Source organism: Cervus canadensis, chromosome 9 (assembly GCF_019320065.1).
Source record: "Cervus canadensis isolate Bull #8, Minnesota chromosome 9, ASM1932006v1, whole genome shotgun sequence".
Classification (NCBI taxonomy): domain Eukaryota; kingdom Metazoa; phylum Chordata; class Mammalia; order Artiodactyla; family Cervidae; genus Cervus; species Cervus canadensis.
Window position 1 is genome coordinate 8,098,559 of NC_057394.1, and position 25,760 is coordinate 8,124,318.

The window sequence follows — 25,760 nt, forward strand, 5'->3', positions numbered from 1 at the left end:
TGACCTGTAAGCTGAAATCTGCATGACAAGAAGAAATCTGCTCTGTGAAAATCTGGGGACGAGCTCTCCATACAGCCGGGTCCTCTGGGGGGAAGGGTGCAGCTATGTCAGTCACACGGACAGGGGAAGCAAGAGGGCAGACGCGAGAGACGTGTGACATAAGACGTGTGACGTGTGACGTGAGATGTGAGACGTGGGTGAGCTGCAGCTGGGGAGCGCGGCAGCAGCTGGATCCCACGGGCCTCACAAGCCTTGGAGAACGTGGATCGTCCTCTGAATGTGCTGGAGCTTCACCCCGAGGGTGTGAAGCTGTCCTTTCCAGCTGCTGTGTGGAGGACAGCCAGCCGGCGAGCGGACGGAGACAAGCTGTGGAACGTGCCCTGATGAGTGAGTCTTGGTGGACGGCTGGCTTCACAAGTACAAGGGCTCCGTTAACAGAGTCCGTGATGGGAGGACACCACCAGCTGCTCCAGGCAGAGCTCCCTCCACCTCTTCAAAGGTCTGAAGACGTGAACTGAGATCTTACGGGGCTGCCCTGGTGGCTCAGAGGTCAACAATCCGCCTGCCAAGGCGGGAGACGCGGGATGGATTCCTGATCTGGGAGGATCCCACCTGCCTCGAAGCAGCTAAGCCGGTGCACGCCACAACCCCCAAGCCTGTGCCCTAGAGCCCGGGAACTGCAACTGCTGAGGCCTGTGCGCCCTGGGGCCTCTGCTCTGCGACAAGAGACGCCACCATGATGAGAGGCCCGCTCGCCGCAACCAGAGAGGAGCCCTCACTCGCAGCAACTCGAGAACAGCCCACGCAGCAATGAAGACCCCAAAGTAACAAAAGCATTTTTTCTGATAAAACAGAAAATTTAAAATGTTTTACAATCTGAACTGACTTGGTAAAGATACACAGAAGAGTCTAAGAGTAAAGATAAGCTATCGTTTAACTGGAGAAGGAAAGGGCAACCGACTCCAGTATTCTTGCCTGGAGAATTCCATGGACAGAGGAGTCTGGTGGTTTGCAGTCTATGGGGTTGTAAAAGTCAGATACAACTGAGTGACTAACACACATAGTTTAACTACCAAAAATGGCCACAGGTGAGTTTTTACTGCCACCTGAAATATGAAGATCAGGCCCCTGGCCGCCTTTGGCTTGACCAGTTCTCCTCAACCATCATCTACCTTTTTGGAATAAACTAATCATGTTTGTACAAAGACCAGGCTAGGCTGAAACAATTTCTTCAGAATTCACTAGGTTTTTACACTTGACATTTAATTTGTGCAGAAAGCTCAACAGTAGAACTTGCTTGCATATAACACATGGTAAAATAAAAAATGGCCTATCATTTAAAATGACAAATCAAATCAAACAAACTCTAAAAGTTCAACCACTTTGTCTCTGAGCCAACATGTATTTAAAATAAATTATTTGTTTCCTTCATAAAGGAAACCTATCTCCTAACTACACAAAATCTGCAACACATTTTGCCTGTGTTGAAAACACTAGAGACTAAATATAGGTTTTCTGGACAGAAGTGAAAAATGTTTAAAAAAAAAACAAGTAAACAGCTTACTATCTTTCGTGCATTTATAGTATTGTTCACATCACGTTAAATTAGACTAATAATTAAAAGTCACGATGAAGTTGGTGTTATCCTATCACTCCCATGAGGCTTTCTAACTATCTTGTCACTAAACGATACTGAAATGACACTCAACACTGCTGATTTAAATACTGAATACAATTTACTTACTTGAATACAGTTTTTCCAGTTTTCTTTTGTTGGTTTTTCTTCTACAAGTTTGGTTGCAAATTTAAGGCCTCTCCCATACATTTTATTCACTAATGCATGCTTGTATGCAAATGTCAAAACCTATAATATAAAACAAGTTACAGCTTATCTACAGATAGTTTACAATTTAAGCATATTGCTTTAATAATGAAAGAAATGAAGCATTAACAGAAGTGTAACTTTTCAAATGAACATATCACATCAAGCCAATTTTTAAAACTTTTTAAAAGATCAGTGTCTTTAAAAGACTCCAGTGTTGCATAGAACAGATGACTGATTGGAGGGAGGAAGCTGTTATGATAAATCATTAGCAGTTACTTGTAACCATTTGTTCTTTCCTCCCTCAGTAGGCCATTTTGTCAGGACCCTTCTCCATGACCCATCCATCTGGGTGGCCCTGCATGGCATGGCTCACGGCTTCATTCAGTGACACAAGCCCCTTCGCCACAAGGCTGTAATCCATGAAAAGGGTTTATATGCAATAGTCTCCACTTTTAGAATGTGGAGAATGTCCTCAAAGGAATCCCATCACATTTATTTGTATTCTAGAGTCAAGCAAAGGGTTCAACAACCGTTGCTAAAAACATAGTAAACCAATAGGTAATAAAATGTAGCAGCGGCCCTGAATAACAGAAGCACAATGGCAAGAAGGGAATTACTTGTAACAGTTTTACTGGGATGCTCATCAAGTGTTCAGCCCCTGGCTGTTGGACCAGGTTCTTACTCATCTTTTCCAGCAGCAAGTGCAGTGTCCGGCAGACAGCAGACCTGTGGTGACTGTTACAGTAACAGTGAGTACTGCTGATGCCCTCCAGGCTCTCAACGCTCACTCCTGAGAGCCTGTGGGAGCCCACAGCCCACATCAGAGGCCAGCCACCCGCCTCGGCTGGCTCGGTCAGTGCCGCAGGCGCAAGCTTGGTTCAAGCTCTGGGCGCTGATTTCAGATCTAAATTCTTAACCTATGGGGCTGACTCCTTCAGTCTCCAGAACATAACTGAGTTCCTTCTCTAACAACACTTCTGTATTCAGGTGGAAAAACCTGGTGGACAGGAAGAATTTTCTCCTACTTCTATCCAGAGGTTGTTACTACTAACTACCATAGCTGTTCTTGCAAATAAGCATCTGTCTGCTTAAAAAAAACAAACAAAAATCAACAACACACCCAAGAGTTTGTGCTGGGTGAGAAGCATTCCACTGACTTCATCTCCTTTATGTCTAGGAAAAAGGCAGACTGACAGCTACCTGCAGTTACATAATCTCTACCGTAAGAATTACAGCTGAGCACCAGAAGGGATTTAAAATCAAAATCCAAAAAGCTCATCCAGGTTGCTTTTTCTAAAACTAGGTTTTAAAAACTGATCAGCTATAAATCAAGGTGATAACTACTCAGCAGTTAGAGCCTGGAGGGAAATAACAAACACCTAAACTAACCAGAATACCCACGCCTCCAACCCTGACAAGTGAGCATGTGGACAGCTGTGGGAGGCAGAAGACAGCTCCCAGGTGCCTGAATTTGGGCTCCTACATAAACAGCATGACCCGAGCTTCCAACTCCATATACACCCTCCAACTCTTTCCAAACTAGCGTGGCCACCGGCCACTGTGCACACAGACCGAACAATGGTCAAGTGGTTTTCAAAGCCGGGAAGCCAGGGGGACACCTCACTAGGACTGTGGCTTCTTCAGAGCCCAGCTCAGCTTCCATCCATGTACCCTGTCCTCTCTGGTTGGCCCACCGGGCCCGAGAGGGGCTTGGGATGTACCCCCAAGAGCTGTGCCGAAACAAAAAGCAGAAAGGGTACCTTATTGTCAAAAAGATCGGTCCATTTGGTTGTCTCCCAGAAGGTCTCCGTCAGAGAGTCCAGGGTGCTCTCTCCTTCCTCCTCTCGCCCCTCCGAGTCACTCGACACAGCACCGTCCTGTTCCTGGGCCTGGAGAAGGTGGTCGGCCAGGGCACAGCCCTTCCGGCAGAGCGCGTCTACCAGCGTCGACTTCTGCTTGTCCATGTCACTGCACACCAAGCCCAGAACAGTCCACAGGTCAGTAACACGGCGTTAAGAGCGCAGCCTTATCTGAGATTAAACTCATGCACCCTTCGCCTGAGGTTTACAACGCAGAAATATCATACAGCCCTGGACAGACGTTTGCTGGTACGACACATGAGCCATGTATTCACACGCACGGATTACATGAGTTAGGGTCGCTGTACTTGGTTGAAACAGCATGCCATACGCAACAGAGGGGAAAGAGTGCTGGGTTCTAAATTCTGTCGGCTACAGAAGTCTTAGAACAGCATCTTCTAAGTGTTTAGGCATCTTGTAAATATCACTTGTTACATATTTCTGTAGTCGTGAACTTCCGTACATGCACAGAAATGGAACGCTTATTCTGCATGTGCCAGCAAGTGTTTTTTAGTATTTTAACGTATTAACTCATCTATACTCAAAATAATTCTGTGAGTAAGCGACCACCAATCACCCATTTTCCACAGGAGGAAACTGAGGCACAAAGAGATCAGGCGATCTGTTCAAGGCCCAATAAACCGCTGCTGAATGAAATGCAGTAACAGCCTACATTCTGGGGAACAGCGTGCGCTTCAGAAAGCTTGCTTATTGGAGGCACCCTGTCCAACTTGTGCACAAACAAGGATTAAAGTGCTTAGATGACGGCCAGGAGGCGCTCAGAGATGGGATGGACAAGCTGTCTAACCGTAAGGAGGATTCTGAAGGATGCAGAGTGAAACGTGCCCCATATGAAATCCACAGGGACTATCAACTCAACAGTAATCAGTTCAAAAGACCACTAAAACGAGAAGGGAAAAAACCCCCAAACAACGCAGTAACCTGCTACAACCTAAGTTACCCACCTTCATACATTTGCAAGGCAGATGAAATTAGGTCTAAAAGATGCCTAGGAGTTTATCAGCAAAGAGTTGTAACGTTCTAAAAGAGCCCACTCTTCCTCTCTTCATCGAGAACGTTTCCGGGGACCTGACGTGCTTGGTCACTTTGGACTTAAGAACAGAAGGACGGATGGGGTTGGGGCAACTATGCAGCTTTTTATTTAATGGAGTCCCCTCACCCCCCACCTTGTAGATTCTGGGCAGCATCTAAAACGTCTCAGGAGTACTTCACTTCTGCTCACGGTAACCCCGAGAGTCAGGCACAGGCACTGCGCCTACTCTGTGAAGAAAGGGGGCCGTGCAACAGGAAGGGCAGACACAGCGTGGTCTGGACATCCGGCTGCCTGTGGCATCCTGACCGACTGTGCCCGCTGCCCCGAGAAGGGCTGGAGGACACAGAGGGTGGAGGCCAGGCTGGGGGGAGGGTGTGCTGGACAAGCCGGACCTGGACTAGATCACCTGTAAGACACCCTGCTATTTCCATTCTCTGATCCAACAGCCCAGATTCCATATATTTGGAATATTCTTTTCCTCCCCTCTTCTGAGAACTGACCTGCTCAAATTAAATACCTATCATTCCATGAGGTTTTGCCCTTCTTGAAAAAAATAAGTCTGCTCTCCTTCCCATAAGCCTTCACAATTTAACATACTTCTTCCAACTCTCAGTCACATTCTATCTCACCATTTCATCTTCAGTATTAGACAGTATATTTTCTAAGAGTAGAGACTGTCTGGTTCATTCTTTTATTTCCACATTCCTCTCAAGGGTGTCCCAAGCAGTGTTTGCTCAAAAAACATCTCTGAATCAAATTTAGTTAGGGACTGATCAAGGTGGTAATAGATACATTTGAGGAAGCAACTTCAATTAGACACTTTAGTGGCCAGAGTAAACTGCAGTTTAAATGTAATTAAAACTTAGTATTAGATCACCTAAAAAAATTAGAATTTTTAAGATTACAAAATGGCTGTCTTACAACTGTTGACACAAGTGACTTAAGTGAAAAAGCAGTTTTGCATGGAAATGAGAAATTAAAGCTCCTAGGAATCCCTTGTACGTAACTGGTGGCTACACTGTCCACTATTATAATTTTTTTTTTAACATCAAAAACATTCTGTATTGGGATATAGTCAATTCTACTATAATTATTAACAATAACAGCAATGTTTCAAGAAGGCTCCTTTGGAAAGTGTGGAAGGGTGCTGACAATGGCCAACCACCTATTTTGCAAACATTTTATTCTGCTTGAAAACTGCTGCTTGTAAGACTCATAAGACCTATATCAGCAGTATGCATGATGTAATGCCAAGAGTTCTAGCAGTTTACCATCAAGCATTTTGTATTGAAAACAAATCCTGGCTATAGCAGGCAGAACCTTTACAGGAAGTGACCGTTCTCTCAGGCAGTCTGCACAGTCTCCGTTTATTAGTTATAGCAACTCGAAGAGAAGGTGGGGGTTAAGGACCCCGGGGCTGGAAATGAACCCAGGCGACAGAGGAAGAAGTGATCCTGGCCGAGCCACCAGGAGTGGCGGCAGAGCTCACGAAGCGGGGACCGTCAGGGCGGCACGTGGAAAGCAGCCCCTCACGTGGAAGGACACGTGGAAAGCAGCCTCTCGCGGAAGGACACGTGGAAAGCAGCCTCTCACGCGGAAGGACACGTGGAAAGCAGCCTCTCACGCGGGAGGACACGTGGAAAGCAGCCTCTCACGCGGGAGGACACGTGGAAAGCAGCCTCTCACGCGGGAGGACACGTGGAAAGCAGCCTCTCACGTGGGAGGACACTGAGAAATGCGCACACCTGGCGTCGCTTGTTCTGCACGCCACACTGGGGTTTAGTAAGGCTGAACCACAATCCCCCTTCTCAAGCATTCCTGTCAACCCAGTTTCACAAAACTGAGGTTGCTAGATAATAGTTTTAATCTAATTTTCTTATCATTTTATTAAGCATTACAAGCTAAATTTGGAGTGTGTCATGCTATTATTGGTCAATAAATAGTTGAAAAATTAGTTTTATAGGCCACTATGTGCTTCTCCGTATGTCCAGTTCACACAAACCCCCAAATGGCTGGACTGCGTGATCACAGTCACTCTAATCTCTTCACCACGACAGCAGCTGATGGTGGAGAAAGCCAATGACTTTTCTTTTTCTTAAGTGACTACAAAAAACTACCACCAAATATTTAAGGATGGAGTATCCCCAACTTGATAACTCCAATGATAAGGATATAAACAAATACCAGAAAAGGAGGATATTTTCAATAACCAAAAAAAGTAACTAAGAAATGAGATGCAAGAAAGAGTATTTACTGGTTAGGTACTTTTTTATAATAGCTGCATCGGGCCTGGGGTCAGTCTTCATGGCAATATAAACTGCTAGGGCTGTTTGATCTATATGAGAAATTACAGCATTTGCAGCTTCAACAATTTCATTCAGCCTTTTCATTCGTTCCTGGGGAGGAAAGAAAAGAAGACGTAAGAAAAAGGAAGTATTGACGCGCATCCTGAGTGTGAGGCGTGACGACTGCGGTGGTGTAGGAGCAGGCAGGCTGTGCAGGCCCGGGGCCGGGCGCCACCGCCCGGTGTGACCCTCACGGCCAGCAGCACCTCCAGAGAACCTGAGCGCAGATGGGAGAACACCTCTGCCCGGTGTGACCCTCACGGCCAACAGCACCTCCAGAGAACCTGAGCGCAGATGGGAGAACACCCACCCCTACACTCCCTGCCAGCACCGAACAGTAAGACCAAGCGAGAGACCAAGTTCATAGAGACGCGGACTGTTCTGTCCAAGGCAACCTTTCCCCGGCATCTTCCCAAGAGTTTGGAAATGTGACTGGCTCTGTTACCCTAGGTGCACCGCACGTGAAAGCAGGAGTTAGAAAAGCGCTAGCTGAGGAGACAGATTCTTCACTGATTTACTACCGAAATCTCAAAATGAGAGAAAGCAGGACTAGAAACGGGAGTCTCACTTTGGGGACCGCAGTGTGGTGGCCCCGGGAATCTGCTCCCCCTGGTACCTTCCAGCTCATGCTCAAGCTTCACGACCCTGAGCTGATCAGGGCTATAAGCACCTTCTACAGCCACGGCTCCCAGTAGGAGCTGCTCCAGTCAAGACAGCTGGGAGCTAGGACAATCGTTAAACACCAAGGAGGAGCACTCTGCTTCTGCTGCAGATGCTCAGGCTTCCAGGAGGCCAGGACCACTGCCTTCTGCTTCCAGCTGCTTTCAGGCCAAGGTCAACAGAGCAACCCTTAGGGATTCCTATCTCCTCTTCCTCCCGCTGACTGAACCAGACCAGGCGAGAATGTTCAAACAAGTAATAGTAATGGCCAGGTCCAGAGCTTTGTGAAACCAGCTCAACAGAACAGTCAAGGTGAGGAAACATGTTTCTAGTCACCAGGAATAGACGATCAGGACTGGACCTTTGTTTCAGATGCAAACCTTATCTAATACTGCAAGCAAAGTAATACACTCGTAGTAAAAATGAGCATGCCCAACCTTTTCAGCATCCAACTGATGAAGCCGTGCAACGTACAAAGGAAGGTAATTAGGGTATGTTTCCTTCAATTCATTATAAATGTCACTAGAATCCAGCCTATGGAAATAAGAAAGAAACAGTCGTCATTTAGTTCTTTCAGAAAGAAAAGGATCTCTGTCACTCCTATTTAATACTGTTTTGATGCTCCAGTCAATAACCAAACGCATTGATCTGAAATATAATTATTGACAAAGATTTGCAGGCAGTATAAATACATGTATCTAGAAAAACCAGAAGAATAAAACTGAAAATTATTTCAATTATGAGTTCAGTAAGATGGCTGGATAAAAATAAGCATCAACAGCTTTCCTACATACCAGCTACAACTCATTGCAGGCAGTATAAATACATGTATCTAGAAAAACCAGAAGAATAAAACTGAAAATTATTTCAATTATGAGTTCAGTAAGATGGCTGGATAAAAATAAGCATCAACAGCTTTCCTACATACCAGCTACAACGCAATTTATCAAAAGGAAAGGAAAAAAAAAATTCAAAAAGAGTTAAGAAAGATGAAAAGATCTAGAAAGGTCTAAGATCTAAAAAGAAGGAAAATTTACACTTTCTTGAAAAACCTGAAGTCTTGAATGAGTAAAGAGACAAATGTTGCACGTTCCCGGCTGGGGAAACTGAGTAAACTATATTCTTGATGATTGTATGGCAGGAGGGACAGCAGCTGAGGTCGGGGTTTGCCCTGCCGGATGTGACATCACTGCTTCCCAGCGCGGGCAGGGCCTCTGGGCCTCGGGGTCTCAGCGGTAGCCAGCTGGGCAGACCCTCTGCTTCAAAAGCAGGGGCTGAGCAGGAGGGGGCCTGTCAACCAAATTCATCCAGGACTTGGCCCCAGCAACTGCTGTTCCTCTACTGGCTGCATGTCCCTGGGATCATTTCCAGATGCTTAAAAAGGTGGTTTTAAATTTGCTCATAAAAAAATAAAGAAAAAAAATTGCTCATAACCAAATAGTAACTGGAAAACCAGGACACAGTATCCGCCCACCTGCTACGTGTATAAACACAGAGACAAATAATAACGGGACACTGATTATCTCTGGAGAGTGGGCAAACAGTGACGTGTTTTCTTTGCACCTTCCAATAAAATTCCCTTCCAAAAGCCAGTGAGGACAGGATTAAAATAAAAACTCTCATTACAAAAGGGAATTCAAAAATAAATGGAATTACAGGAAAAATTTAAAAGCACCTGCAATCCTATTCACTGCTGTCATTTCTGAATACAGTCTTTGTATATATACATAAGTGCTGTTGCAGCTGGGAAAAGAAAAGTAAACACGTGGAGGATTCAAAGCCAGTTAGAACTTACTTTGTCATCCACTGAATTTTAAGATCTCGTAATGCTTCGGTAAACTCTTCTTTTAAATCCTTCTCTTTTTCCGAGTCTTTTTCCTTGTCCTTGCTGCCGTTCTTAGTCTTTGTTGGTGGAGATATCAGGTAGTAATGAACAGGGATTACATCCTGTGGAGACAGTCTTAGATTAACATGTGTGATTATTTTACTTACTTAGAAATCTTCACTAGCTGAACAGCACGTTAAAATGGGCTGCACCTGAGCGGGACTACATTGCACTTCGGATTCTAAGGGCCGCCATGCATCTCAAGTTCCAATCTGTGATCAAAGTCATTTTCTCCCAAACTTTAGAGGTGATGCTTCTACTATCTCCTTTAAAACAAAGGAAATAAGGACAAATTTTTCCCCATGTACATGTATTTGGTATTCTTGGTTTTCTGTGAAAGACTACAAAAAAAGTACTGAGCGATCACATTTTATTTCTGAGGAGGAAAATCAATTAGAATTGAAAAAAGGAAAGATCCTCTTTTCTGAGTAAATTTAAAAAGAAATTTCTTTCTTCATTCGATCCTTAGAACTTGCTGAGCCCCCATGACGTGCAAGGTAATTGCTCTAAAACAAAGCAGACAAGGGCCTTTAGCGCTGCAGGAAGACAGCCAACACACGGGTGAGTAAATAAACCACTTGAGTAACGACACAGGATACCAAGAGGACAGACCAGGGTGAGGGCAGAGAGTGCGACAGGTGGGCAAGTGGTGGTGGGGAACCCGTGCAGACAGAGTTGTTAACAGAGACACTCTACGGAGCTGATGTCTGAGCTCCTGGAGCCTCAGTGACCTAAATGAAAGAACCGCAACGAACCTAAATAACCAAAACGAGGCGAGGAAGGAACGCTTGCAGGGACAAGACCAGCACGGGCAGAAACTTCAGCAGGGGGCGGCAAGCGCAGGGCGAGCTGCTGAGACTCGGGCGGCGACGCAGAGGAAGGTGAGCTGAACAGGACGCGGTTAGAGAGGACGGGGTTATTCCGAGCGCAACAGGAGGAGCCGGGCGCAAGGCAGCGGCATGAGCAAAGATCTGTGCTCTTGGCTGACTAACGCTGGATCCTGGGTGGATGGACCATTCTGGCTGGTGCTTAAGAACTCTTTGAGAGGCTATTTGGAGACTGGATGACGGAGGGCTAAGTGGAGAGAGAGCGGAACAAGTTGGCAAGAAGCCCGGGTCTCCTGACACTGCCTCGAACTGCAGGACGGCTGAGAGAAGAAATGAGCAGAGCGGGAACGCCCCGTGAGCGCAGGGCTGATGGTGTCTGCTGGGGGCGCCTAGGACGAGGGGCTGGACGGGACCAGCGAGGGGCGGGGAGACGGGAGGAGGGTCAGCGCGGGCATGGGCCACAGCGCTCCATCGCAGGGGGAGTCTGAGGCCACGGAACCCCTGGGCAAAGCTGGTGTGACGATCGAGGGGCCGCTGGGGACAGCTGAGGGGGGCATCAGGCAGGAGAGGGAACCGTCAACCTGGCCGCACGGTGGGCACGGGCACCGGCCGTCCAGGGCTGCAGGGGAGGTGGGCGGGGGGCGGGGGTCCTGCAGTAAAGGCCGAGGGAGAGGAAGACGAGGAGAGAAGGGGAAGCAAGCAGTTAGAGGTGGTTCTTCTGAGAAGTTCCGCTTTGAGGAGAGCCCGTGTAACTACCTCGATCTGCAACTATTTCATTAGCATGTACATCTACACTTGAGATAAGTTAACTGGGCATCTGGGAAATAACATCCCATGTTACACTTGCTAGGTCTGTTTTTGACCCAATAACCAGGTGGCCCTAATTACATCATTATTAAGACAACTTCTAAAATTCTATCTTCGGGTTTATAGTAAAAGTAGTGCTAAGCTAAAATCTTGTATGTGTTTTCATTAACGGAGCTGCTACAATTGGAACAAATGACACTGTTGATGTTTTTAAGGCCCCAATCACGTAATTTCAGGAAAAAACTCTGCACAGGTTGAGTAACAAAACAGTACTGGCTTCATCTTTCCTAAAACAGGATTCTGAGGTGCGAATGTTACATAAAATACGTCCATTCTAACAGCTTCCACAATTAAAGTTTACCTGGGGATACTGTAATAGGAAGCGCAGGGAGCTACTGTGCAGAAGTGCCAATAAAATAATAACTGCTGTTTCAGGAGGACGCACTGAAGGCGCAGAAAGCCATGGCTGGGGAAGAACCAGAGAGATCCACTCTTGGCCACTGTGGCGCCACGCAGCCTCTGAGGTCAGCGGGCAAGAGGTCAGGGGGCGAAAGGTCAGGGGGCCAGAGCCCGTGGGCAAAGGGCTCCAGAGACACGTGAGCCCGCGGAGAGGAAAGGGTCCCTGCTGCCACCCTGCTCGCCCCTCCAGGCTCACTGTCCTGGGTGGGCGCTGGCCTGCGCCTGAGTCAAGTCAAAAGTGCCGGCACCCTGGAGTTGACGAGTCATCGCCAAGTTCTCACGGGGGCAGACACTTCGTGTCCCCTGCTTAGCAGAGGCCGCACACCTAAGACTTGGAGGCGGAAGTGACTCCAGCCTCTGCTGTTAGCGGAGCCCCACCCGTGTGAAGTCTCGCTCTGGTGCGGTGCTGGACGTGCCCGGGGAGGGCACCGGGCAGCCAGCACTCCCTCTGACCTAAGACCTCTGACTCCCTCCCTCCCGCCCCTGGGGACCCCGCCTCCTCGCCCAAGCAGTGGGAGGGACAAACTTCAGGAGGGGACGCCTCTCCGTCAGGAGCCAATGCCTCCTGAGGCTCACAGGCAAGGCCTTGGCTAAGACGTTTTAGTAAAGAGAGAAAACAGAGTTGAATTTAAAATGAACAATCCATTAAACTGAACTGATGATTAATAATGAACTCTAACAAAGATCTATATATAGATAGAAACCATAAGCTACACTGAAAATGAAAGAGATGGGGGAAGTTAATGATGAAGGATCTTGATTATGTAATCAGCATTATATACATTAAATATATAGCAAATTAGTAATTATAAATGTTAACACTATCCCATAACAAAATTTCAAGACAAGCACTACTTTTTATTATTAAAAATTATGGACATGGCAGTTTTAATCCCCAACCAAAAAAAAAAAGAAATCATTTTTCATTTATTTTATCATGGTCATTTGTTCTTTCTGTCAATACATATTTTTACAACTCAACTTCTAAAGGGCTTAGTATAGGGTCAATTTAACAGAAATGATTTTATACCATTAAATGAAAAGAAATCTTAATTATGATTTAAAAAGACAGTCAAAAAAGACTATTCAGAGCAGAAATGCTGTAAGTTCTCTACAGCAGACACTTAATAGTAAGCGTTTTTTTAAAGAAAAAAATCACTCCAGCTATTCACAAAGAATTTCAGCAGTGTTTGAATTGATCGGCAGAAAATCAAACCTATCTGCCAAACCAGTAACTATTCTTTGGACAATAAAACACATCACCATTTAAATTCGGGTTCAAAACATAATACCTTTATGTCTTAAATTATTTAAAAAATATAAATTAAAAATTTTAGTATCTTCACACAAAGTAAAATAGCTATTTTAAAAATTAATATCATATTTGAGTGCTATTTATGATGTTAACTATATTATTTCACATTACAATGAACTTAAAAATGGGTAGCATACATTTTCAAATGAAAAGTCACTGAGACCCAGAGGACAAATCCATTGAAGATTATGTACAAAACGTTGGTATTTTGTTCAGGTGATAAATTATATCTATATCTATATAATTTTATAATGTGTAATTATATAATTAAAATATAAATTATATACTTATATAAATATATAAATTAAAATAGATAAAATTATTTTATATAAATTTACAATAAATACATAATTATACAATATATATAATTTTATAATTGTAATGTGATTAGAAAACTATAAAAACAATTATTTTTAAAATAAGAGTGTCACTTGCGCTGAAGACGGGAAGAAATGGAGGCGGGCACTCCAGCTGTCAGCTCCAGAAGCTTCCTAACCACAGGAATGAGGCTTCTATTCTTATGGTAGTTTCTTATCTCAAGTAAAATCTAATACTAACAAAACTCACCAAAACTCCCAAAAGATCAACCAGACTACTCAATAGGAAGAAAACACCGCTCTGCCTTTGAGACATGCACGTCTTTTGAGTAGGCTTCAAGAATGCCTGCCCTCATTCTCTGAAGCAGTGGCTTTCAGGCTGTTTTCAAAATGAATCAAAGATCAGCTACACACAAAATGAAATTACAGCTTTGTGAGTCTGATGAACTCACATTTTGTTTCATTCTGTTTTTGTTTTAATGCTGGTGAAGTTCCAGTGGGTGAATCTGCATGGCCTTCCAAAGGGTCAAAATGCTCAGTTGAGGAATGTGGTCTTCAGAGAAGACAATGTTCCTTTATCCCCCAGTGGTGCATTTTGTTTGAACAAAGTCTTTACCGTTATATAGTAATACAGAATTTCAGAAGTCATTTTAATAAAGACATTTGATCTTTTATAAAATGGTGATCCCCATTTTCAGATCACTATGAGTTTTCTAGATCACTAGAAACAGCCTTATCTTTTGTTTCTGCTTTGAAACACTAACTCTCCGCCTGCAGTACTTCCTGCGTGAGCCATAAATCTCTACAGTGATGCATGATGCCGGCAGGTCCTCTCCAAAGAGCTTAGTGAGCACGTAACCTCTTGTCTGAAGTAGACTTGAAGAAGAGTTTTTCAAGTTAAATTTCGCTCCAGCAGTCACTCAGAGATGGGCTTAACAAGCAGCAGGGCAGCGGATCAGACCACTCACTAGTTATGCTCTTACTCTCTGCTCCTGCTCATGGAAGGTCTAACTTCGGGTCAACAGCTCTTACTGTGTTCCTGCTACGTCCACTGCTCTTTTTGTCTCTGCCTTTCTAGAACTAAGATGCAAGGGCAGGAAATAAACTTCACTTTAAATATTTTAATAATATTTTATTAACTAAATCATTCCACTTAAGAAATGTCTTTAGACTTTAAAAATAACTTTGTCATATATAGCTAAAAAAAAAAAAAACACATTCATCTCTCTATATGATTTTAGAAATTCAAAAGTTCAAGTATTATTCCTTGGTCATACGTAGAGTATGAAATGAAATAGTATTAGAATTTTCTCTATACACAAATAAACCAGGGGTCTTCAAGAAATTCATGGCAGTAAAAAAAATTTCAGAGAGCAGTATGTCAACATTGATAAGCTAAAAGCATTATACTGCAGAACTTAAAGAAAGGAAACTAAGGGAGATATTTTTTAAAAAAGATAATAGTGACAGAAAAAGAAGTTTAACTAATATGCAAATAAGGCTTTAAGACATCTTTTTAAAGAACTGACAATCAGTACCTTTTTAAATTTTCCTTGTCGTTTTGCTGCAGACTGCCCCTGGGAGTTAGAAGGACATTCTGTAAGAAAACATGCAGAATCTACACAGGATGGTGATACCACCTCTGTCTAATTCTCTTCCAGCTTCCGTTCTACCTGGATATGTCACAGAACTTAGGAGGGTCAGGTCTGTCACCAAAATGGCAGGCTTTTCAAGAAAGCAATCCTGCCACTTGAATTTTTTTTTTTTGGAATAAAAGTGCACTCAAATATGTTATTGCTAAGGGTCAATGTATTTCAATAATTTGTAAGGCAAAATTCCATCAGTTATCAGAACAGTTTTGAAGACGTTAAAATTTAGCTGACGGTTCAGAGCCGCATTTTCGAGGACATCACAGCAAGCACACACGTCCAGGCGCTAGAACAGCATCATCTGAGGTGACTGGGAGCGTCAGAGAGGAGCAACATGAACCAGTTACCTTCGCCACTGCCCAAAGCGTAAGAAACGCAGCCCCAGACTGAGGTCAGGTGAGATAAACAACGTGCTGCGAAGGACAGTTAACTCTGTAGCTTTAGGTTTCCTCAAGGAAATCTACCCTGGTAAGTAACAACTATAGTCAATCCCGTCTGTTTATAATTTAATTTCACAATGGCCTCTTAAAGAATACAGCCAGGAAGCAGAGCTCTGAGTGGCTAAAAGCGTACTTCCACGATCACAATGCTCTTCTGCCTTACTCATCACAGGCAGCGGATGCTTCAGAAAGCTGGTCTGGATGAGAAGCCTCACTGGTGAAGCCCCATAGCAGAGGCAGAAATGTTTCCCCTACCAGAAAATGAAATCTCCCTAAAAAGACTACTGACTTCTCAAAATCAGTGCATCTATGAATTCCAGTAACTACTGACTCACTTCACATTACACTGAAATGTTTATAACTTATACTAAAGTATACATAAGCAAATAGTATGAACTGAAATAAGGCTCAAGAAATGTTAGGGAAAACGACTTCTAAGGACAAAAGTCTTAAGTGATGATGCTTCTGTGTCAGCAAATAGGCCATCTTTGGTTCAACATTCATTTCTCGAAATGAATAAGCATACTTGTTAAGACATTTGAGATCTATTCATTTTGATAACAGCACTCATAAATTCCAGAATTAAGTGGTAGATTTACTTTGTAAGGACTAAAGCTAAAGAGAAATATAAAATTGTAAGAATGACAACTTTTACTGGCATGGAGATGAAATGACTTTATGACAAAGGGAGATACACCTATATAAACACTGTTATCACAATAAATCTGTAATGAAAACAGATGGGAACCAAAACAGATACCATCAAATCTAACATTTACCTCTAAAATATAACCACTATATAAGTTTTTAACAAGAGGCACAATTTTGAAACTACAACACCAAAAGAAGTATCTTGCAGTTATCTATACAATTATACAAAATTCCAATAAGAAAAAGATCTGTACAAGTGAAAACTACTGATTAGCAATAATTGTTCTGACTGGTTTTTAGAAGCCACCCAAGAAGATCTGATTTTTTCCCTGTATCCACAATATTATATTCTTAAAACTCAATCAATTCTCTAATTTTAAACATCCCATTCACTTAAGACAAGTTTGATCTGGATCTATGTATTTCATGGGAAGTTCAAGTATAGTAACCATGCAAGACAGGACAGGTTCGAGACCCAAGAACTTAGACTTGGGGAAAAAGAATACTAAATATATAAAAATACAACCAAACATTAATTAACCTTTACTAGTAACTTGGGAAAAAAAAACTGTTAAATTTCATTTTCCGGAGAGATCTTCTTTTACTGAAATGAGGAATTAATTTCCATTCTTAAAGAAAAGGAAATTTTGGAACAGGCAATTTCAATGTAAAAAGAAAAAAAAAAACTACTTACAGCTTTCTTTCCAAGTTCAGTCTTTGACAACGTTAAGGATCCTGCGAGGTAGCACCCAGGTCCGGCCCCTTTAGGTATTCTAATCAGAAGATTCAAAAGAGGAGAAAAGGAACAAAAGAGAAAGTTTCATAAGGATAATTGGGGGGAAAAACATCACAACAACTGCGTTCTGAAATAATTCCCATAGCTAAGATTTCAAAAGCCAAAGGGAGAAATTAGTCTATAAAGGTGAATGACAACACAGTATAAGTGTAGCCCCATGCAATAAACTAGCATGTAAAAGACCAGAGAATAATACAGACACTGAGAGACAGCCATGTTATCACTTACTTGTCATCGGGCAAGGAAGTGACAAAGAATGGCTGGTTGTATTTGGGCGGTAACGTCAAGTTACTTGATTTCTTCTTTCCTAGAAGTGCAAGGCTGTGATTCTCATGAATATCTAAGCTCAAGGTATTAGACAACCTATGAGAAACAATGAACGGAAGATCTTTCAGACGTTCCAGATCACTGATTTGCTCGTGACGGATCTGCAGTCGAATTGTATAATCTCCTTTCTCCAGTTTCAGGGAGTACTGAAAAAGAAGAGTATTTGGGAAAAGTGAAGTTGAGACACATGAACCAAAGTTACAACGTAAGGGGACAGACAGTAGGAATGCCCCTTACACAGGGCTCAGTGTGTGACGTCCCGTGAAAGTTACGACACACACATTTACACGCGCACAACATCCCGACTGTGCGGGTGAGGAAGGCTGAGGGTCAGAGTCGTCACGTGACCTGGCCAAGGTCACGTGCAGAGTAGAAAATAAGGGTGCTGAAGGTGGCTCTGGCTCTGGAGCCCTGTATCTCCCACGACAACAAGCTACTCCAACGCTCTCAGCTGACTCCATCTCCACTCATAAAGGCAATGACCGCCCCCTGTTCATGGGTCTTCATCAGTCAGTTCAGTCGCTCAGTCGTGTCCGATTGCGAACTCATGAATCGCAGCACGCCAGGCCTCCCTGTTCATCACCAGCTCCCAGAGTTTACTCAAACTCATGTCAATCGAGTCGGTGATGCCATCCAACCATCTCATCTTCTGTCGTCCCCTTCTCCTCCTGCCCCCAATCCCTCCCAGCATCAGGGTCTTTTCCAATGAGTCAACTCTTCGCATGAGGTGGCCAAAGTATTGGAGTTTCAGCTTCAGCATCAGTCCTTCCAATGAACACCCAGGACTGATCTCCTTTAGGATGGACTGGTTCGATCTCCTTGCAGTCCAAGGGACTCTCAAGAGTCTTTCCCAACACCACAGTTCAAAAGCATCAATTCTTCAGTGCTCAGCTTTTGACAGTCCAACTCTCACATCCATACATGACCACTGGAAAAACCATAGCCTTGACAAAGTAATATATCTCTGCTTTTTAATATGCTGTCTAGGTTGGTCATAACTTTCCTTCCAAGGAGTAAGCATCTTTTAATTTCATGGCAGCAATCACCATCTGCAGTAATTTTGGAGCCCAAAAAAATAAAGTCTGACACCGTTTCCACTGTTTCTCCATCTATTTCCCATGAAGTGATGGGACCAGATGCTATGATCTTAGTTTTCTGAATGTTGAGCTTGTAGCCAATTTTTTCACTCTCCTCTTTCACTTTCATCAAGAGGCTCTTTAGTTCCTCTTCACTTTCTGCCATAAGGGTGGTGTCATCTGCATATCTGAGGTTACTGATATTTCTCCCGGCAATCCTGATTCCAGCTTGTGCTTCTTCCAGCCCAGCGTTTCTCATGATGTACTCTGCATAGAATTTAAATAAGCAGGGTGCCAATACACAGCCTTGACGTACTCTTTTTCCTATTTGGAACCAGTCTGTTGTTCCATGTCCAGTTCTAACTGTTGCTTCCTGACCTGCATATAGCTTTCTCAAGAGGCAGGTCAGGTGGTCTGGTATTCCCATCTCTTTCAGAATTTTCCACAGTTTATTGTGATCTACACAGTCAAAGGCTTTGGTATAATCAATAAAGCAAAAATAGATGTTCTTCTGGAACTCTCTAGCTTTTTCGATGATCCAGCGGATGTTGGCAATTTGATCTCTGGTTCCTCTGCCTTTTCTAAAACCAGCTTGAACATCTGGAAGTTCACAGTTCACATATTGCTGAAGCCTGGCTTGGAGAATTTTGAGCATTACTTTACTAGCGTATGAGATGAGTGCAATTGTGCAGTAGTTTGAGCCTTCTTTGGGATTGCTTTTCTTTGGGAATGGAATGAAAACTGACCTTTTCCAGTCCTGTGGCCACTGCTGAGTTTTCCAAATTTGCTGGCATATTGAGTGCAGCACTTTCACAGCATCATCTTTCAGGATTTGAAATAGCTCAACTGGAATTCCATCACCTCCACTGGCTTTGTTCGTAGTGATGCTTTCTAAGGCCCACTTGACTTCACATTCCAGGATGTCTGGCTCTAGGTGAGTGATCACACCATCGTGATTATCTGGGTTGTGAAGAGGGTTTTAGATGTAGCACTCGGGATCTCTAGGTGCAGTATGGAGGATCTACTTCCCTGACCAGGGATCAAACCCAGGCCCCATGCCTTGGGAGCATAGCGTCTTAGCCAGTGGGCCACCAGGAAAGTCCCCCTTGGGTCTTCATAGGCACATATTAAACAATACAAGAATGAGCAAAACTGAGCTGCTATGTAATATCTAAGACAGACATACACACGTGTTTTCATACACACAACTGGTTGGATTACATCCAGTGTGCTACCCCGCTTACTGCAGACAGGAAAGACAGGAGCCCGTGGACATGAAGGAATACGAATCTACTCAGTACTATGCTCCATCCAGTCAAGATGCTCAAGAGGATGGAACACTGTCCTCTCTGTAGCAACAGGTTCTCCTGAGACTAAAGCAACCACAGGAATGGCTGTAGTAATAACCCATCTGCACTGGGGACACGTGCCTGGCCTCGTTTTGATGAAAAAGGAAACCATTCCCTGAATGACTGAAAACCCGGGATAGGTTATTTTTACAATTTCGCATAGAATTATTAATGTTACAGGAAATACCTCATTTCTTGGTCACAATATTTCAATCAGGGATAAAATTTCTATAAATCCTAGGATTAAGGGACTGTCTTCCTTCCAAACAACAGTGCCAGGCACAGTGCCTGGCAGACAGTCAGGGCTCACTATTCAGCCCACCGAGAAGGAACGCATCTCAGAGTTCTAATAACCTAAGGACACCTGGCCCCATCATCATGCTCTTGATCCAGTTCAGACCTGGGACCACTTTTCGGCGCTCACATATCCTGATGGTTTGCTCTCAGCATTCAGATGGCAGTGGGCACGGGGTCGGAAGGAGAAGAATCAAAGGCCCTGCCAGCTGGTGTCCATGAGCATCCTTCTGGGACCCCCTCGACCCAAAGCCAGACGGAGCCCGAAGGTGCGGCCGAGCAGCTGCAGCAGACACCCCCATGTCACTGAACACCCAACCACATGGCATCACAAGGCAGGGACGTCACCAGAGCAAGAGTCCAGGGCTCATCGGCTCAGGAAACGGCTTCTGAGAATTCTGACAATCACTGCCCGCTTCTTACCTGATGAGGGTACGCGTCGCCGGAGCCCATCTGCCTCTTGTTCTGGTCAAATATAATCCAGAGCTGACTGTCGAATTCTGACTCATACAGTAACTCACAGAGCAGCGGGCAGCTGGGGGTCACTTCCCCGCTTTTGGGCTGTTAAAAAAAAAAAAGATTACTTGACATGGCTTATATGACTTCTAATGTAGATTTGTAATACTGTTATTGAAACTTAAAGTATTAAAAACCTAGCTAATTGCATTTATTTATAAAGCAATATATATTCTTTAGGACATTTAATTCATTGGTTTTTAATAAAACGAATATATTTATAAGGTTGAAATTAGACAACCCACCAGTATCAAACATCTCCCCAGCGGTAGCTCATATTATGCTTCAGTAAGAGTTCTACTAAAATCTTACTGATTCTCCATAAACTTCAATCTGACATTTATGCTCGTCTCAACTACCTTTACCACCCATTCAACCGAGGAGCCATTCTGCCGTCTCACTGTGTCAACGCAGAGAGCAAAGAGGCCCAGTTCCATAATCAGAAGGCAGCTGGCTTCAATAAGACGCTGAACCAGTGGACAGGTATTGGGAGGACAGATGTCAGTGATTACAAAAACTAAGACTCAAAGGTCAGGTTGCCACTAAGTAAGAATTTGTGACTTCAGATCTGAATGGTGCTTACATCATTATATAAACAATTTCCCAAAGAGTAATTCTAAATTAGCCAGTGTGACTTATTTGGTTTTATTTCACATATATGTATGTATACACACACCCCCTTCCATTTTTTATTTTATGATTTGTGAAGACACAGAAATTTGTTGCAAGGGTGTGCCTAGTCACACACACACTTACTTGATGAAAGCTGTAAGTCAGGATCATCTCATAAAGTTGCCGATTATTTGGTAAAACGTCTCTTGATCCTAAAGGCTTTGTTTTTGCACTCAGCGGGCTGTAATTAGATAATTGCATAAGAGTCAAGGGTTCACTTAAACAAGAGAAAACTATGATCAGCAAAAACTGATAAACAAGCATTCCTGGACACTGCCCTTTGCAGTGTATTTTATAACATTTTAATCATTAATTTACATAATTCTTTACTGACCAAACCATAACAACACACACAGTTAAAATTCTGCAGTGTTACAAAGGTAACAATCTTTTCATGATAAAAACATTTTCAACTGCCCACTAAGAGTCCTAATGTAATCAGATCCCAATACTAGGGTGACGATCCTTAACAGGCTGAAGGACAGGTCTGAACGCAGACAGCCCTGCCCTCGTCACAGGGTGGGTCCTGGCAGGCGCCCCCCGAGGGCTCCAGGTACATGCCACTTAAGGCAGAAGCTACTCTGGGGCTGCCTCCCAGAGACCTGTCCAGTTTTCTAGGCTGGAAAGTCGTGCAGTGAATTTTCATCGCCAGCCTTCACGTGACTTAAGGAAAAAAAAGGACCCTTTCCAAAGAGTGAAGAGGGCCCCCCCACCATCCCCCTGAAACATTTACGATACCGCAGGGTTTGGACCCAGCTCTTCAGAGTTATGCAGGGGGCCAGGTCTTCATACTTCAGGGAGGACTGGACATCAAAACGGTTGATTCCTTCAGATGCATGCTACAAAGGGTATTTATCAAATCAGTTTCTCCAACTTACTGCAAATGAACTGCATTTTAAAATACTTAAACCTCAAATAAAAGTGTCGAATACAAAGTTTATAAGCACCCATGAAACAAAGACTATTGCTGTTTCCTGAACATAGGTAATGTCCCCATTAAAATTTAAATCCAACCATTGACATTATTTCACAGTAACATGTGTAACTGACCTTGAAAATGATGGAAACGTGAACTTACAATGTTTAACTGAGGCGCAGTGCATACGATCCCATGGAAAGAGACAGTGTAGTCGATGTTGACGTCGCTGAGGCTCGCCCACCAGCGAGCGATGCAGAACTCGATAGCTTTCCCGCCCTGCAGAGAAAGATGAAACTACTGTGAATGCATGAACCACAAAACACAAACAGCTGTCTCAAAGCAGTTCCATGGTTTCAAACTTTTCCTATTTGTACAGAGAGAAAACTCAAAGGATCCTGTTATTAGCTACACATGGAGTTACCCAAATCAGCTGTGGGGACAGAGTGCAGGTATTTAAATACACAGTTATCTACCTGTAATCCTAAACTGCTTGTTGTAAGAGATCTGAGGTGGTTTCCAAGTACATGTAATAAATTAACAGTGAAAACAAGCAGAATAAAAACAGGACCAAAGGAAAAATCATTGAGAACAATGGCAAGAGAAGGGGTGTGACCACTGTGTAGGCATTTTCAGTAGTCACAGGTAGTAGTCTTGGGCTCAGAGCTCCCTGGCAACCAAAGTCAAATGAAATTATGGTCCCTCCCTTTGTTCTTACTAAAAAAAAAAAAGCTGTTCCTTGAATACTGAGTTTTAAATTTTCTAGTAATCCGTGTACTCAGTTCAGTCACTGGGTCATATTTGACTCTCTGCGACCCCATGGACTGCAGCACGCCAGCCCTCCCTGTCCATCACCAACACCTGGGGTTTGCTCAAACTCGTGTCCACTGAGTCGGTGATGCCATCCAACCATCTCATCCTCTGTCGACCCCTTCTCCTTCTGCCCTCAATCTTTCCCAGCATCAGGGTCATTTCCAATGAGTCAGTTCTTCACATCAGGTGGCCAAAGTATTGGAGTTTCAGCTTCAGCATCAGTCCTTCCAATGAACACCCAGGACTGATCTCCTTTAGGATGGACTGGTTTGATCTCCTTGCAGTCCAAGGGACTCTCAAGAGTCTTTCCCAACACCACAGTTCAAAAGCATCAATTCTCTGGTGCTCAGCTTTCTTTATGGTCTCTCACATCTATACATGACCACTGGAAAAACCATAGCCTTGACCAGATGGACCTTTGTTGACAAAGTAATATATCTCTGCTTTTTAATATGCTGTCTAGGTTGATCAAAGCTTCTCTTCCAAGGAGCAAGCGTCTTTTAATTTCATGGCTGCAGTCACCATCAGAAATGATTTTGGAACCCAAGAAAATAAAGTCTCTCACTGTTTCCATTGTTTCCCCATTTATTTTCCATGAAGTGATGGGACCAGATCTTAGTTTTCTGAATGGTGAGTTTTAAGCCAACCATTTCACTCTCCTCTTTCACTTTCATCAAGAGGCTCTTTAGTTCTTTTTCTTCACTTTCTGCCATAAGAGTGGCGTCATCTGCATATCTGAAGTTATTGATATTTTTCTCGGCAATCTTGATTCCAGCTTGTGCTTCATCGGCCCGGCGTTTCTCATGATGTACTCTGCATATAAGTTAAATAAGCATGATGACAATATGCAGCCTTGACGTACTCCTTTCCCAATTTGGAACCAGTCTATTGTTCCATGTCCAGTTCTAACTGTTGCTTCTTGACCTGTATATAGATTTCTCAAAAGGCAGGTAAGGTGGTCTGGTATTCCCATCTCTTGAAGAATTTTCCAGTTTGTTGTGATCCACACAGTCAAAGGCTTTGGTGTAGTCAAAAAGCAAAAGTAGATGTTTTTCTGGAACTCTCTTGCTTTTTCAATGATCCAACAGATGTTGGCAATTTGATCTCTGGTTCCACTGCCTTTTCTAAATCCAGCTTGAGCATCTGGAAGTTCATGGTTCACGTACTGTTGAAGCCTGGCTTGGAGAATTTTGAGCATTACTTTGCTAGCATGTGAGATGAGTGCAACTGTGTGGTAGTCTGAACATTCTTTGCACTAGAAAGTTTAAAGATGAATCATATTACTTTAACACATACAAGAACACAAGTGAAAGTTCCTCTTCTGATCACTTATCTTCTGAGAAGAGATAAAGGGAAGATAAGGGATCCAACTGAAAACAATAAGTAGCAAGCATAAAGGTCATCAGTGTTTCACCTTCTAGAAGGAAGCCCCCATTTCTCACACTATAGGTAAGCCACGCTGAAGTAATCTGTAGGAAGGAGAGGCAGTCTTCACCTATACAGCAAATTAACCTCATGGGTTCTTAACAACAGGGCAGTAATAAAATGCCTAAAGTAAATAGAAAAGTCTTAAATATGGAAACAGTCTACCATACAATGAGAAAACAATCTCAACCAGGGTCCACTTTGTGAAGCGTCAGCATCTAGCTTACCAGAACTTTCTTTTGACTAAATTATTCAAGAGTTAAAGAGACTAATATTTATCTCACTTGGTCTTAAGTGTCTTAGTAAGATGACCTATCTTCTGACATTACTCAGCATTAATAAAACACACAGGCCCAGTGTGCTTTGAATACAAACTATAAAATCAAATCAAATACTTAAGTCTTAGCCCACACCAACGGTTTCCCAGGTGGCTCAGTGGTCAAGAATCCGCCTGCCAAGGAGGAGACCTGGGTTCGATCCCTGGGTCTGGGTCGGGAAGAGCCCCTGGAGGAGGGCGTGGCAACCCCCTCCAGTATTCTTGCCTGGGAAACCCCACCAATACAGGAGCCTGCTGGGTTACAGTCCTTGCAGTCACAAAGAGTCGGACACGACTTAGTGACTGAACAGCCCACACGAAAGACAAATGGAAACATTTAGGATTTCAGGCTGCTAATTAAAACTTACTAAGACCGGAAAAGCTTCAGTGAGCGTTCCTTTCTCTGGAAGGGAACAAAATTTGTAGAATTCGTGACTTCTGTACGCTCTCTGCTTCACAAGCTGCACTGCGTGGAGGACAAACTTGGCAGACACCTCGGAAGAGCAGGAGCACACGGTGACCTCTGAGGTAAGAAGGCAAGAGGCGACATTTTCACTGCTGAGATTTCAAACGGACACAAAATGGTTTCCATTAACGCCTACCTGAGGGGAATCAGCTATCAGAATAGAAGGATACATTCATCAAAACCTGAGTATCTCCTTAAAAACAATGAGTTGACAAAATAGTAATTAAGATGAGAGGGTAGAAAAGTTAGCTGTGGAAAATAAACAGATCAGGATTTAAATGAGCAACCACTATGCTGCAAAGAGCATGAAACAGAAGCGGTCCGCGGAGGGACAATTATCCTAGTTGGGGGATTTTTAAAATCTCTTCCTCCTCTGTTGCCAAGTTCAGCCTTTCCTCTTGCTTTAGCTAAAAACCAATCAGTTCCTGATAAAGAGGACTTTAATTTTAGAAACCTCTCTTCATTACCATGCCTAAGTTCCATTAGTATCCCTTTATTCAACTTCGCTGGTAAGTTTTCCTCATCTCTCCCCCTTGGTTTTTCTGCTCTGGTCTTCAGAGCAGAGACAGAATTCACGTAAAGACAAGGGGGGTGGGTGGGGCTTGGGAGGGAGTTTCAAGAGGGCGGGGACATGTGTATTTCTGACTCATTCATGCTGTTGTATGGCAGAAACCAACACAACATTGTAAAGCAATTATCCT

The 25,760-nt window shown here is 43.5% G+C and overlaps 1 protein-coding gene across 3 annotated transcripts in view; it reads right to left on the minus strand.

Moving 5' to 3' along the window:
- The window catches only part of TPP2 (tripeptidyl peptidase 2), a 60,840-nt gene that overhangs the window by 2,136 nt on the left and 32,944 nt on the right, over positions 1 to 25,760 (minus strand). Inside the window, exons 17-29 of one of the 3 annotated variants that reach the window (XM_043477707.1) lie at positions 24,962 to 25,116; positions 22,202 to 22,318; positions 21,862 to 21,962; positions 21,208 to 21,304; positions 20,359 to 20,496; positions 17,118 to 17,362; positions 16,788 to 16,866; positions 14,892 to 14,930; positions 9,539 to 9,690; positions 8,181 to 8,277; positions 7,004 to 7,134; positions 3,586 to 3,793; positions 1,745 to 1,864 (exon numbers count right to left, since the gene is read on the minus strand). In XM_043477707.1, the coding sequence (XP_043333642.1) occupies positions 1,745 to 1,864; positions 3,586 to 3,793; positions 7,004 to 7,134; positions 8,181 to 8,277; positions 9,539 to 9,690; positions 14,892 to 14,930; positions 16,788 to 16,866; positions 17,118 to 17,362; positions 20,359 to 20,496; positions 21,208 to 21,304; positions 21,862 to 21,962; positions 22,202 to 22,318; positions 24,962 to 25,116 (1,679 nt within the window). Of the gene's footprint in view, positions 1 to 1,744; positions 1,865 to 3,585; positions 3,794 to 6,992; positions 7,135 to 8,180; positions 8,278 to 9,538; positions 9,691 to 14,891; positions 14,931 to 16,787; positions 16,867 to 17,117; positions 17,363 to 20,358; positions 20,497 to 21,207; positions 21,305 to 21,861; positions 21,963 to 22,201; positions 22,319 to 24,961; positions 25,117 to 25,760 lie in introns of those variants that run through there. The other 2 variants (XM_043477708.1, XM_043477709.1) reach the window with 2 other exon arrangements.